Raw genomic sequence first — 14554 nt, 5'->3', positions numbered from 1 at the left:
CAAAATAATGATCTGCTGAGTCTACGACTCTGCTGTCCTAGGGCTGCACATCCATATAAATAGAACTGGCATCTGAGAAATCTACCTTACCTGGCATTAGACTATTTTTAACATGCTTTTAGCTTCAGTAATTGTGTCCATTATGTACAAACTGAAGACAATGCATATGCCACAAACAAATGGCATGCTTTTAGAAAACAGGGCAGCACTAGCATCTGATAGGCATATCTCTCCCCTCAGGTGATCATTACAGTCATTTGCAAATGTGTTGTGCAAATAAATGTTTTTAATGCAAGAGGGGTGGGGGAACATGATCAAAATTTATATTTCAGCTGAATTATTTATTATTTAAACAAAAGTTTCTGTGGAAAAATGTGACAAGGAGACTTTCAACCTGTCACTGTTTCTGGCTGCTCTAAATGGATAAAACATTAAAATGTATGTAAAGACAGAAAAGAATAAAGCGTATGTAAATACAGAAACAAAAATGTAATATACTGCAGCTCAACAGTACTTGGATGTGTTAGCTGCATTCTGTTTCCTTTTCAGGCTTCTATTTTAACCTTATGATCATGAGAGTACCTTAGGTGACAAAGACTACTCATCATACTGTATCTATGGAGGAGTAGTGTTGTCACCCTAGGCTGCTTCCCTTTTTTTTTTTGACAAATACACATTTCTCTCCTCATTTCCCTTACTGCTGATAGAAAGGAGGGGCTTTAAAGCAGAATATATTAAAACGCATTTTACCCATGATGCTAATGCTAATGTAGACACAATACAGAATTCATTTTAATTTTCTGCTTTCCTCCCACTCACTCTGAAAGAGACAGTTTACTTAGCATCCCACTGAAAGGAAGTGAACACATAGCTAAAATATGACTCAGGCAGCCACAGTGTGAGGATTGTGCAGCAGTTCCCCAAGTGCTTCCTTCAATTCTATATAAATAATCACATATCAACATACCAGTATGCAAGTCTCACCTGTATGCCAGAATGTAGTCAATGCTGGGAATTTACAGCAATTGGCATTAATTGACAGAGACGTTTTTTTGATTTTGTCACTTAATAGGATAAACATCATAAAAATACTGAAATCTCAAAAAAATCAACAATCCATCTGACAACAGAAACATAGTATAATCATGAGTGTTACTGCCCATAGGAGCAAACTGTTGCCTGGGATCCCACAAATGTCAGTCACATGACCAAATGCCAAGGTTTTTTATCTGCAATTTAGCAAAGATCCCAAAATCAGTCTGAAATCTGACACAGTCTTTTAGCAGAACTAAATGACTGGCTACCTTGAGATAATTGAGCAGCTTTTTTCTCAATATATGTACAAGTTGTGTATAGGAATGGTGTTGAATGTTGATTCACTTTAGATGAAATAAAAAAGGAGGTATACACTACTAATATACACTAGACTTTCCCGATGTTATCAAAGACTCACCCTAGCTGGTTTGTGGTTAATGTTAAACCCTTTGGCACTTCCCTTTATAGTTTTATTATTCCCCCTTCCGGTGACACCAACATCCCATGATGTCCCTCATTTTCAGTGGACTCCAAGCTGGAAGTTGTGTGTCAGCTTGGAGTTCATAGGGAGCATCCATCTTAGGACCATATAGAAGGAAATAGAAACTGGAAGGATCAAGAGGTAAAAATAAAGAAAAAAAATAAAACAAACCGATACTAATTAAAAAGGAAAAGTTATTTTACACTTTAAATAGAAAGAAAACAGATCAATTGTCCTTAAAGAAAGCGACATACCATATTTCACTTTTTTAGGGTTCTAACAAAAATATTAAATAGGATCTCATATCTAGCATCTCATATGGCATATATTGAAAACAATTTTAAAAGTCACATGACAAAAAAAATAAAATAAATTAGACTTTTTTTTTTTTTTTTTTATTCAAAGGTGCATGTTTCTTGTTTTATTAGGTTTCCACAATACTACTAAAGCGTAGCCCAGAGGCTTTACAATAAAAAAATGGCTTTGAATGTTTACCGATGACTGGTACCTACCTGCTTTCCCCACTCTTTCATACCTAACATACCTACCGGACTGGTAATGTATGGTTGTTTAGGACAGGTCGCATAAAGACAATAAAATGTGAAGTGATATTAAATCATTTTGAATGTAGTCATTGTAATGCTGCATCTAGAGATTCAGAACTATTTGTAGAAAAACCATGACAATTCAACAGCTTGTGGTTACTGCAGGAAGTATGTGGGGTGAGCAACAAAGAAACCTAGTAACCAAACTGGAATATCAAAAGAGAAGGGCCATCCCATTACCTACAAAACGGGGTAGAGATATACTTTTCATTTTAGGCTTTTAGGCCTTACACACAAATGTGGATAAAGAGCATACGTAGAAATTGCTGCTACGTGCAAACATAATAAGCAGTGCTGTCCATGGTGGTTGTAGAAGTGCACCCAGGGAAGCAATGACAATTAACCTGACTATAGTGTATTTCATTTATTCTCAACCAGGGTTCCTCCAGAAGTTGCTAGAGGTTCCTTGAACTGTGACTGATTTACCTCATATTTATTGATGTCTGCATAGTTCGGGCCCATGGCCGGCTTTATGTCTCAAATTACATATTAAAACGTGTCTATAAAGGTGTTTTTCTAGTCATAACTGTTGGGAGGCAAGCTTTCTACTGACCACTAACTAGGGTATTGTTTTTTCTTAATGACTCCCCAAAAACTGGTTTTAGTGAGGGTTCCCCGAGATCTGAAAAAATTTCCAGTGTTCAAGTGTTATTCAGAAGAGAAAGGTTGAGAAAGAATGGTGTATTATAAACAACACAAAGCTATGGTTTTCAAGCAGCAGGCTTCAAACAAACAAGTCAAAAAAAAGGAGGTCAACACTACCAATCATCCACATATTCACCTGATGTCTTCCAAGAGTTCAGCATCTTGCTGCTGCTTGTTCTGAAGACTTGAAAGTTGTTCTCCAAATCGAACCTTAACTTCCTGAGTAACTTTTACCTGTAAAAAAACAAAAAAGTTCAGATCTGAAGACCCACAGAAAATTAATAAAAAAACTCTACACTTTAAAGTGTATATATATCTCAACAATAAAGGTTTCTTAATTACTCATTTTTTTGGTAGGTCCACTGTTCGAAAATGTTTTGTGATATTCATTTATTAAATACCTAAATACTTTTTCAGTTACTTTTATCGCAATTAGGCTGGGTCTACATGGACAGTTTTAAAAACAATGTAAATGTTCCTACTCCGTCAATCTATCAATGGAAGCATTTACCCACATTTTTTGGCATACTCCTGTGTTAACCCAGAACTTTAATTTTTTAAACATTGCATGAAACGTTATAGATAACGCTCAAAAACGTGCCTTAAGGAAACGTCCTGGTGTAGATTAGCCTATTGGAATGCATTGGAATTTCAAACATGGGCTTTTTAAAGCCTCAGGGTAAACGCTGGTGAAAACTCCCGTGTAGACTAAACCTTATCTGTTTACTACAAAACACAGTCACCAGAATAGGAGGAGATGATACATTTATTCATGACAAACACAGAAAAAAACAGGGCATGGGTAACAAAAATAAATAATTTATCTTTGTACCTACTGAATAACCTTTGCTTTCTGTAAAAGCACACACACATCTGTACATACAGCTCCGTTCTGCTCTATGGAGAGGGGAGGGGGAGAGCGACGGAGCAGCACCCCACTGCGTGCTCTCCCCCTTCCCCTGCATTAGGATCGCTCGTCGTTCATCGTCCATGGATCTGCCAGGACGGATCCACGGATGTTGAACGAGGCAGGCTGTATACACGCCAGATTCTCGCCCGATTTTTAGGCGAGAAAAATTTGACATGTTTGTAGCTTTAGCCACCTTCCTTAGCCCAGTGGATAAATAAGGTGAATTAAATCAAATACATGGAAGATTTGACCTCAGGGCTTTACAGTAGAGCTGAGAGATTCTTAGACACATGGGCTCCATGGATCATCTTTCAAGAATCCAATATCTATAGAAGTATGGTGGGAGAACCAACCGGGCCTAACGGGCACTCTACTTGAGGCAAGCACTAGCAAAGGTCACACAGGAGATGGTAAAAGGGGAAGGAGCAGTAAACATGAGAGCTAATAACAGAATCTGGACCTGGGTAACGCTTTACTGGGGGGGTCTAACATTGGAGTGAAATAAACCTGTTCCATACAAAGGTTTTCTGAGATACACGTGGTATACTTGTAATAAAGTTTAATGTATCTGATTTCTGTCTGTAAATGGGAATGGGGAAGCAACAACACTGTATATGTTAATTTTAATTTTATATGTTAAGTTTGATTTTAATTTTTATCTTCTATATTTGAAATGTTTTATTATGAAAACAATTTTGCAAAAAAACAATAAAAATACAATGTTTTAAGAAAAAGAAAACAAAGATACTTCTGGCATTATCTCATTCATAACAGTGGGAATCAGCTAGAATGATTGTTTCTTTTGTAAATGATTACAAGTCCATGAATGAACTGTTGATAATTATGGGTATTAACAGAACATTTTCATCTGGATTTCTGCTTTAAGACAAATATTACGTGCTTGCTTCTAAATTCTTATCTGAAAACCACAACATCAAAATGAAATGAAACCGGTTCATGATCAATTTATTCCCATCCACCAGCTATAAACTCTTTCCAAAGGCTTTTATGTTGACTGTATCTCTTTCCTCAACCAACATCAATCATGTTATTGATTTTCTCATGAATCATTACATATCTATTCATATAGTCCTTTCAAGCCTTTACATTTCAAACTACAGCATTACATAAGTGCACCTCACACAGAAACTCACACTAATCATATAATTACTGAGTTTGTATTTGGGGTTGATTTTCTAGGAAGGGGGATATTTTTTCTTTTGTTTGCTATAAAACATATTTTAAATGTTTTATTTGCTATATGATTCCTGTTCCTGATGTAAAAAAAAATAAAAGGTGCACCAAAAAGACAGCCTTCCTAACTGGTCCCTATTTATCCTCTGCCATCACCATGCCAAATGCAGGGGAATGTAGTTTGCAAAGACACGCCCACATACTGGGATGTCGGAGAGCGAAGCACAACCCCATTGGGGGAAAAAAAAGGAAAAAGCATAAATATTGTTCTAATCACATAAACAAAGGGGGAACCTGCAAACTCCGTGCAGATAGTGTCCCTGCCGAGATTTAAACCGGAAACCTAGCGCTGCTAACCACTGAGCCACCATGCTGCCTAGTAGCACACTTTTAATCTCAGCATAACAATGGCAGAAAAAGAATAGGACTATGGAACCCTGTCCATGTCCAACTCTTCACAGGGTATAGGGGAGGGTTCCATAATACTCAGAGACCACTGACAACAACATAAATGATCAGAGTTTAGCATAGACAGAGCGTAGGAAGTCTTTAGCTCATAGGATTTCTGGCAGGAAGAAAAAAACATTTATTGTTTTTTTTAGGACGGTTGTTTTGGGGCTTAGATACCCTTTAAGGACAATATCCTAAGAGGAACTTTTTGTGAAATGTATAGGCAGGTTTATTTTTACTCCCCTCAAAAAGCCACATTCCCATTTTCTTTCACTGTTCTGAATGTGGACAAAACTGAAAAGAGAAAAAAAAATCTAACAAAGCAAAGTATTATTAAGCAGTCCAAGGCACTTTTCCCCAGACTGCACAGCACAAGACTAAGGCTACGTAAACACATAAGATTTTTGTCGTTGGAAAGGATCTTTCACCATACTTTTCAACGACAAAAGGCTGAAAGATGCATGAACGAGTGCTGAACATACATCTCCGTTCTGCTCTATAGAGAGGGGAGAGAACAAGGAAGCAGCACCCCACTGCGCTCTATCCCCTTCACTTGTAATATGATAAGTTTGTTGATCCGCCAGGATTGATCCATGAACGACATTGGATAAGCGCTCTACACACGTCAGATTCTCATCCAATTCTAGCCCTAAAGCAATAATCGGATGAGAATCATCTGACCTGTGTATGCAGCCTTAGCTAAGACAACGCAATGCGCATTATTTATTAAAGCTTTCCAAGGCTGGAGAAGATACACTTTCACCAGTGAAGCTAGGTGATTCATCAAACCTGGAATGGATCTGGTCCAGGATTCAAAACATTTGCTAAAAAGAAATACATTCCAGGTTTGCTGAATCACCAAGCATAAAAGTGCTGAGAAGTTTGGGGCAGGTGGCAATGTGCTTGTTTACACCTCACCTTAAATTTGGATTTTTGCATGTATTTAGACAGAATTTTAAAATCTCTGCTATGTAGTTTTAGCATTGCTTTTCCAGGTGTAATTACCCAAGGTTCTCCCCAGGCCCTTTTAGCTGGCCGTACCACCCAGCACTTTTCAGCACCCACTCGGCTGTTTTTGGGTGGTTACTAAAGAGTTTGGTCACAATAAAGGGGCTGCCACCCACCTACAATTTTTTTCCCACCCAGCTTAAAAAAAATTCTGGGTTGAGCACTGTTACCATAAATCATATTAAGGCAAAAATGGACCAGTCCAACTTGGTGGCAAGAGACAGAAACAAGTGAAGATTTAGAATATGTATTAAATGTTTTGTTTTTTTATTGATTTGTGTGTCCTCACAGACTTTTTTTCTCTTGCTTCACAGTCAGTCTTCACATTCCCTTGGTAACCGTGTTCCAATAGAGGGCCTGAATTATTAAAGTTCTCCAGGACCGGAGAAAATACATTTACATCAGTGAATCTGGGTGATCCAGCAAACCTGGAATGGATCTGGTCCAGGATTTAAAACATGTGCTAGCAAAGAAATCCATTCAAGGTTTGCAGGATTACCCAGCTTCAGTGAAGAAAGTGTATCTTCTACAGCCTTGGGGAGCTTTAATACATCAGGCCCAGAGTCTCCACTGGGGAAACTTCTAGTTAAAATTCTTCCATATTATTTAAAACTCCAAAAACACTTTACTACACTTTACTACTACTGAATATGAAGTACATTAAAAAGAGAACAGCCAACTGGCTACATAGTTAATGCAATTCCTCCAGGCCTGGTAAACCTGTAGAAAATTCCCTGGAATTAGGAAGATATTAAATCAGTGTTCTCTCCTGCCCCTTTTACCCAGGGGCAGCACCTGGAACTTTTCAGCAACCACCCGGCTGTTTTTGGGTGGTTACTGATAAATTGGGTAATAATTTAGGGGCTGCCACCCACCTATAATTTATTCCCACCCAGCTTAAAATAATTTCTGGGTTGAGCACTGTAGATGTATCCTTAATTCACACATAATTCACACATTCTCCATATGTCACCCTTCACTCAGAAAATATTTAAATCAGGAGTAATTCACAAGTCAGAATAGGACACACAGGGCCAGATTTATTATAGCTCTCGAAGACTAGAGAACACTGTCTTGGAAGGACCTGGAATGGATCTGCTTCACAATTTAAAACATTTTTCAACTGATAGCCAATTATGTTTTAGGAAATCTATTCCAGGTTTATTGAACAACCAAGGTTCACCCATGCCAGTATCTTCTCCACTCTCACAGAAGTTTATTAAATCAGACCTATTAAACAACCATATAAAACAAAAGATTGGGAAATGCAATGAACCCATATTTAGTGCAGAATATTCTTTAAAAAGGACTGCTGCCTCTACCATCGTATAGATGTTCATGGCGCTCATTTCAGTAGTAACACGTTCAGGATATGATTTCCATAGTACGATAAACCTCTCAGAAACTATCACTGTTTCGCAATATTGTGGTATTTCACAATTATTTTTCCACGTTGATGATTTTAATATTAGGTTTAGTAGATGGGGACCCCCCTCTGCTCTTTTCTAAGCTGCCTGCAAGTTCCTGTGTGTGGCTGGGGCCAGTTGTAGTCTGACAGGCTGTCAGGGAAGAAAGGAGATACGCACAGCCATATGTGATTCTCATCTATAGTAATGAAAAGGAGAATCTCACCTGCCTGCTGTTGACAGAACCATATGTGAATGGTATGACAACAGCCAATTATATTGTCTTTTATAAAGACACAGGTATATTGCTGCTACATTAGGTCATACCAGATTTTGTCCTGGTTGTGGTCTCCAGTCTCACCTAGACTACTAGACATCAGTGGGCCTGATTTAAATAAAGCTCTACAAGGCTGGAGAAGATAGACTTTCATCAGTGAATCTGGGCGATCCAGCAAACCTGGAATTAATTTCTTAAAAGTCCATTGCTATTTGTTAGCAAATGTTTTCAATTCTGAACCAGATCCATTCCAGGTTTGCTGGATCATCCAGGCTTCACTGATGAAAGTGTATCTTCTCCAGTCTTGGAGACCCAGTCTGTCTCTCCGCAGTCAGCAAAACATCAGCTCAACAGACTGGAGCTTAGATTTTAATTGCTCAGGTTTATTTTTGATTGAGATTTGTATTTCTTCATTGTTAGAATAAAGTTATAAGGTAATGCTGACACATGCCATAGTGATTCACACTAAATCATTTTTTTATGGCAGACAAATTTCAATAACTGCTGGTTAATTCACACTTGTCACATGACCTGATGTATACATACTCCTATGGTGACTATGCCGGTCAAATTATTTATTGGCCTGTGATGTGCTCACGAATGCCCCAGTACGCCATAATTCTAGGCATTTGCTAAACCGGTGTTTCAACCAGGGTTCCTCCAGAGGTTGCTAGGGTTCCCTGAACAATTTGTTCCTCTCAGGTCAGTGTACCTGACACCAATAATCTTTTTGGCCATCTGTAAGGGTGACATTCTTCTCGCTGGCCAGCAATGTAAAAGGCATTCTTCCTACTGACCACTGAGCTGTGGATATAATAATTATAGAAGGTATTCCCTGAAGACCTGAAAGTTATTTTAAGGGTTCCCCTATGTTAAAAAATCAGGGAAGCACTCAGATACACTGAGCAGCAGGTGCTGGACATCATTCATACAGCAGCCTGTAGTAGCCATCAATTTGCGACAATTCTGTGACATTATTAACTACAAGATGCTACTGCACTGAGACTATGCATTATTATTTGCAAGAAATGTATATTTGCACATTTATAAAATAGAAATGTTGCAGCTATGCTATCTATTTCTGCAGAATGAAAAGATCACAATCCTTGTAGTTCTTCACCAATTTAGTTATAATTATACGAGTGTAGAATACAATATTCCTCTGAACAGTGGTCCTTTAATTCTTACCATGTAAAGAAAATTTTCTAGCAACTTCATCCAACTTTAATCATGAAAAATGATTAAATGGATCCTGCAACCAAGCTCCACCTGTACATATGCAGTATTTATATGGCAGGGATGCTGGCAGGTTGCTTTGATTCATTCATTTTTGTGACCACAAGTTTTTGTTTTTTTTCTTCGAACAAAATGATGCCAATGTGAATACAGCCTAAAGTACGAATAAGTAAAACCATGCAGCTGACTGTACTATAAAATAAATACAAATACATGGATAAAAGCAAAGTGCTTACAGAATGTATTTTAGGTAAGTTGTAGAGTATAAAAGGAAATGTACATTTCATTAAAACAAAAAATGACTAAACTGCTATGAGCCATTATAATACCCAAAAGTATTATACTGCAGTGTTCTTTATATATAACTCTTCACACTTAAAAGGCCATTCCTTTAAAACATTAAATACCATTTGGGGTATGTTGATGGGTCTAATCGATAATTAGACCCATTCTTATAAATAAACCAATGAGATTGCTGCGTTGGAGCTCCCAGCTCCGCACACCAGGCCCACCCATTACAAGTGATGGGATCCTCCATGCTGGAGATGGGAGAAGTACAGATTGAGATTGGGATGAGATTCACAACATTAGAAGCTTAAAATGTTGTCCACCAGGATCTCTGTGTGGATATAGCAGTTTAAAGCTCACCATACAATCTGAGTTCTTGTAGAACAATTTTGGCAAATCTAAGGGCCCTAACTGCACAGCTAGTTCCTGGGCACACAGCAAACTTATGGTGTGCACCTCAGACTGGCAACCACACCAGGGGTAACCAGATTGGCACAAAACTTCAAAGGCTGGGCAGGAACAGTCAAGATGTGTGCAAAAACAATTCCCAACACCCCATTCACTTGAATAGGAGAGGTAGGGATCACAGTTAAGCCCAGGGCAGAAAGCTGTGGGACTGTAATGACCATAAGGCTCCCATTTACATTACAATATGACCTTACAACCATTTTTAGATATTCCACAACTATGTAATAGGAGAACCTACCTGATCTACCCATTCAGTTTGTATCCAATTAGGTAAGCTCCTGCACTACATGTAGCATTTACCTGTGGCAGAACTGAGGAGTATTGAAAAATAAAGCATCTGCCCTGAGGCAGCAATTTACTAATGTTAGGAAGTGATAACCACTCCGCAGCCTGACTCCTCTGTCAAATCTGCAGACATTGTGAGCAGATGAGTGGCTGGCAAGGTGCCACCTGCCAGGAGCTGTGTGGGATCACTGGATGTGTGGGATCACTGGATGTGTGGGGTCACCTGATGTGTGGGATCACTGGATGTGTGGAGTCACTGGATGTGTGGGGCACTGGATGTAAGGGATCACTGGATGTGTGGGATCACTGGATGTGTGGGATCACTGGATGTGTGGGATCACTGGATGTGTGGGATCACTGGATGTGTGGGGCACTGGATGTGTGGGGTCACCTGATGTGTGGGATCACTGGATGTGTGGAGTCACTGGATGTGTGGGCCACTGGATGTGTGGGATCACTTGATGTGTGGGGTCACTGGATGTGTGGGGTCGCTGGATGTGTGGGATCACTTGATGTAAGGGATCACTGGATGTGTGGGGTCACCTGATGTGTGGGATCACTGGATGTGTGGGATCACTGGATGTGTGGGGCACTGGATGTGTGGGATCACTTGATGTGTGGGGTCAACTAATCTCACTGTAGGTCTGCAACTGCCTTAAGGAATCATACAGACAGGTAAGGCTGAAAAACTTTGCCTTCCAGTGATCAATGGGACTCAAATACATGCATTCAAACAAAATAATACAATCAAAAGATGCATCTGACCCACATTGCCTGCTGTCCTGTAATGTGAATTCATCTCAATAGGAAACAACGCAGAAGGGGATGGATGCAGCCTCAGAATGTTCATATTTACTACTGAGGTAGAACAGAATCTGGTTCTTTGGGTTTGATAAGCACTTCAAAAGCAGAACAGCAGCAGCTGAACCCATCTACAAAAAATAGCAGCACCCTACCTGCAAAAAAAGCACCCACCTACCTAGCACCCTCAGTACTTTGCCCCTGTCACTCTTCACAAATAAAACAATACATAGTGTGAGAAATTTAGAGCGGGCACAGGATGTCAGCTGGCATTACCTGCGCCCTCTGGGTACCTGGGTTTGTAAATACAAACAATAGCAAAGGGAGTCATCAAATAATACTTCAGCAATTAATTCTATTCTTTACAGATGGTTTGTACACAATGAGGGGATATTGGAAACAATAGTAAAATAATGTATACAAATAATAACGAATAAACAATAATAGAAGAAGAATTGTATGATCCCTTACAACACACAAATATCTTCCCTGCTGTGCAGTTCAGGGTAGTGAGCAGACCCTGTATATACCCCTTTGGGTAATACCCCGTGTATGTTAATACCCCCTGTAGGTATATAACCCCTGTATGTGTTTACCTCCTGTAGGTATATAATACCTATATGTTTATACCCCCTGAAGGTTAATACCCTCTGTAGGTATATACCCCCTATAGATTATTCCCCCCTGTAGGTATATACCCCCTATAGATTTTTACCCCCTATAGGTATATACACCCTGCAGGTACACATGTGATGCCTCCATATGGCGCAGGCACCCCGCACAGTCATGTGACTGCTCCCACACACAGGTCCCCCTGTGCTTCTAGCAAACACACAGCCAGCACAGAGCTCAGGTACTTCTTCCCCCTGACCCCCATCACCTCCAGCCCTGTCACCCAGACGGGTCACACTTACTTTCCGAGGAGGAGGCTGCATCCCGGACACTTCTTCACTCTCTCCTGCGCTGACAGGACAAGGTAGCAGCAGCCCGGAACTCGTATCACCTCTGCCAGCTCTCCGCCCCATCAATATGAGCCCCGCCCACAAGGCGTGTCACACTTCTGAACCCCACCCCTAAATCTCCAGGGACACGCCCACACTCTGAGCTAGGTGTGCCTGTAACCCGTCAGGCTTACCCGCCCACTATCATTAAGCACGCCCACATGTTTGACAGAACATGCTTTTGTATCTTTAGCCCCGCCCACCGCCTTCAGTCTGATGGCCTTGGGTGTTCTGTTTAGTGGCAGGCTGGTGTCTGTGGTACCTGCGTACAATGGAGGCTCGGGCTATCACAGTGCCAGCCTTTAATAATATTCATTCACAATATGTTCATTGTAGTAAAATTTTGAGGGCTGAGATGCTGAGAAGGTGGGCAGTACCGGTCTATGCACAGTTAAAGTTACTTCAGACTCTGGCTTCTGGCCTGGTCACCTGGGAAGAATTTGGGGTCCTTGGGTTTCCCAGGAGTGATGTCACCTGTGTGTGCGTCTAGGTGACCGGACATAGCAGTCTAACACTGAGTGCCTGGGGGGGGGGTATAGTGGGAGAATGTCTGTGTACGGCGGGAATGTACTGACACTTCTGTCAGAATTTGCGTCCTGAAATCCCACAGTGCTACCCAATCCTATGCCCTGACCCCCTTCTTCCCAGACATCCTACCTCCCCCTCCTACCAGACTCCTAAACACAAGACCCCCCCCCATCAGAACTGCCTGACCAGCACCAGGCAGCTGTACATGTGTCAGCTGCTGGGGTAAGAGTGTGTACAGTATAATAGTTCTGATTCTCTATAGGGCTCAGCCATTAAAGCTACGTACACACTTCCAATTATTATCGTTGGTAAACGAACGACGAACGATCCTGCACGATATCTGCGAACGAACGTAAAGCACCGATCCTGTACATACAGATAACGACACGATCGCTCGCAGATATTGTACACACGATAGATGCGATCGTTTGAACGATACAGGAAGTGACGTGCACCACAGGAAGTGAGCGAACGTTCGTTCACCGCGCATGCTCAGACCATGGACGATCCATGAACGACCGTACACACGATAGATGATCAACGATCGTCGTCCAATCCGATCCGCCGGTCCGGTCGTTCTTTTCCACCGACTTCCTCGTTCGTCGGCGTCGTTGGATACTTTTTTTACAAACGATTTTTGCCCAATCGATCGTTCGTCATTCGTTCGTCGTTCATTTCCAACGACTATCCTCGTTCGTCGGCGTCGTTGGATACTTTTTTTACAAACGATTTTTGCCCAATCGATCGTTCGTCATTCGTTCGTCGTTCATTTCCAACAATAAAAATTGGAAGTGTGTACGCAGCTTAACTAAACTTCTCCAGACCTCCATCAGAGAAGGATCCACCGACTTACCATTGTCACTTATTCACACAGAAGCCGGAAAACAAGTCTACAACTACCCACATCTTCTGCTGTTTTTTGGCTGATGTGATATCTCACATGTGTACAGGCTTTGTCTGATGTTGTTCATGAATCCGCTGATCTGGTGGATCCATGAACGACATTTGGGAACGACTGCTATGCATGTCAATAGAAGAGAGCATTTATCCTCCCCCTCCCCTCTCCATAGAATAGGTACTGTGTATTCGTTCGTTCGTACTCATTCGTTCATCTGTCTCTGGAAATCAGCATGAAATATCCAATTTTACTTGTGTTTGTAGCCTTAGTGTTGTCACCCTGTAACCAGAAGTGCCGTTAGTGGCAAAAGAAACTTCTTAACTTCCTGTATATACTTTTCATGCACAATCTGTCTTTGTAGTTATATGTAGATGTACCACTGTTAGACATTTTCATGCAGTACAATTGAGTCTGCCAAATAAACATATTTTTGCTGAAATAATTTTCCTCTGGTGAGCTTGTCTGTCTATTTATAGTATTTCTTTATTCCAGAAGACTAATTTTTATAATTTAACACCCTCTAGAATACTATATGAAAGCATAACCAAACTGAAAACAAAAAAATGACACTTACCTTTAAGCTGGCAGGACTGTCGATGACGCTGGTCCTTCCTGCGACCCGGTCCTGCATCGTCCTGGATTTCCTCTTCGTCCCAATGCTGAGGAAGAGCCGGGCGCCACAGAAGCGCCAGGCTCCACCATTTTAAGTCCTTTCGTCCGTCGTCTTCTTGGCACATTACCAGATCTCGCACTGCGCAGGTGGGAGATCATGTGACATACCGTATTTTTCGGCGTATAAGACGCACTTTTTCTTCCCCAAAACTGGGGGGGAAAAGTGGGTGCGTCTTATACACCGAATACGTGTTAAAAATAATAAAAAAAATCATACTCACCCGATACCACGATGCTCCGTGCTTCTTCTCCTCGCTCTCCTCCCGGCTGCAGCGCGTGTCTCCTCCTCCTCTGAGCGAGGAAAAGCCGGCACACGTGCCCTCGCGATCCCGTAAGCAGGCTGATCCAGCCTGCTTATGGGATCGC

At 40.9% G+C, this 14554-nt stretch overlaps 1 protein-coding gene across 2 annotated transcripts in view; it reads right to left on the bottom strand.

The window, feature by feature from the left end:
• The window catches only part of FCHSD1 (FCH and double SH3 domains 1), a 63551-nt gene extending 51448 nt beyond the window's left edge, over positions 1 to 12103 (bottom strand). For both annotated transcript variants that reach the window (XM_072400606.1, XM_072400607.1), the window contains exons 1-2: positions 12004 to 12103; positions 2903 to 3000 (exon numbers count right to left, since the gene is read on the bottom strand). In XM_072400606.1, coding sequence (XP_072256707.1) covers positions 2903 to 3000; positions 12004 to 12024 — 119 coding nt within the window. In that variant the 5' untranslated portion in view covers positions 12025 to 12103. The remainder of the gene's footprint in view (positions 1 to 2902; positions 3001 to 12003) is intronic.
• Positions 12104 to 14554: the final 2451 nt, after the last annotated feature.

The sequence above is a fragment of the Pyxicephalus adspersus genome, chromosome 2, assembly GCF_032062135.1.
Source record: "Pyxicephalus adspersus chromosome 2, UCB_Pads_2.0, whole genome shotgun sequence".
In the NCBI taxonomy this organism is placed as follows: Eukaryota; Metazoa; Chordata; class Amphibia; order Anura; family Pyxicephalidae; genus Pyxicephalus; species Pyxicephalus adspersus.
This window is presented reverse-complemented; position numbering and strand designations above follow the sequence as displayed.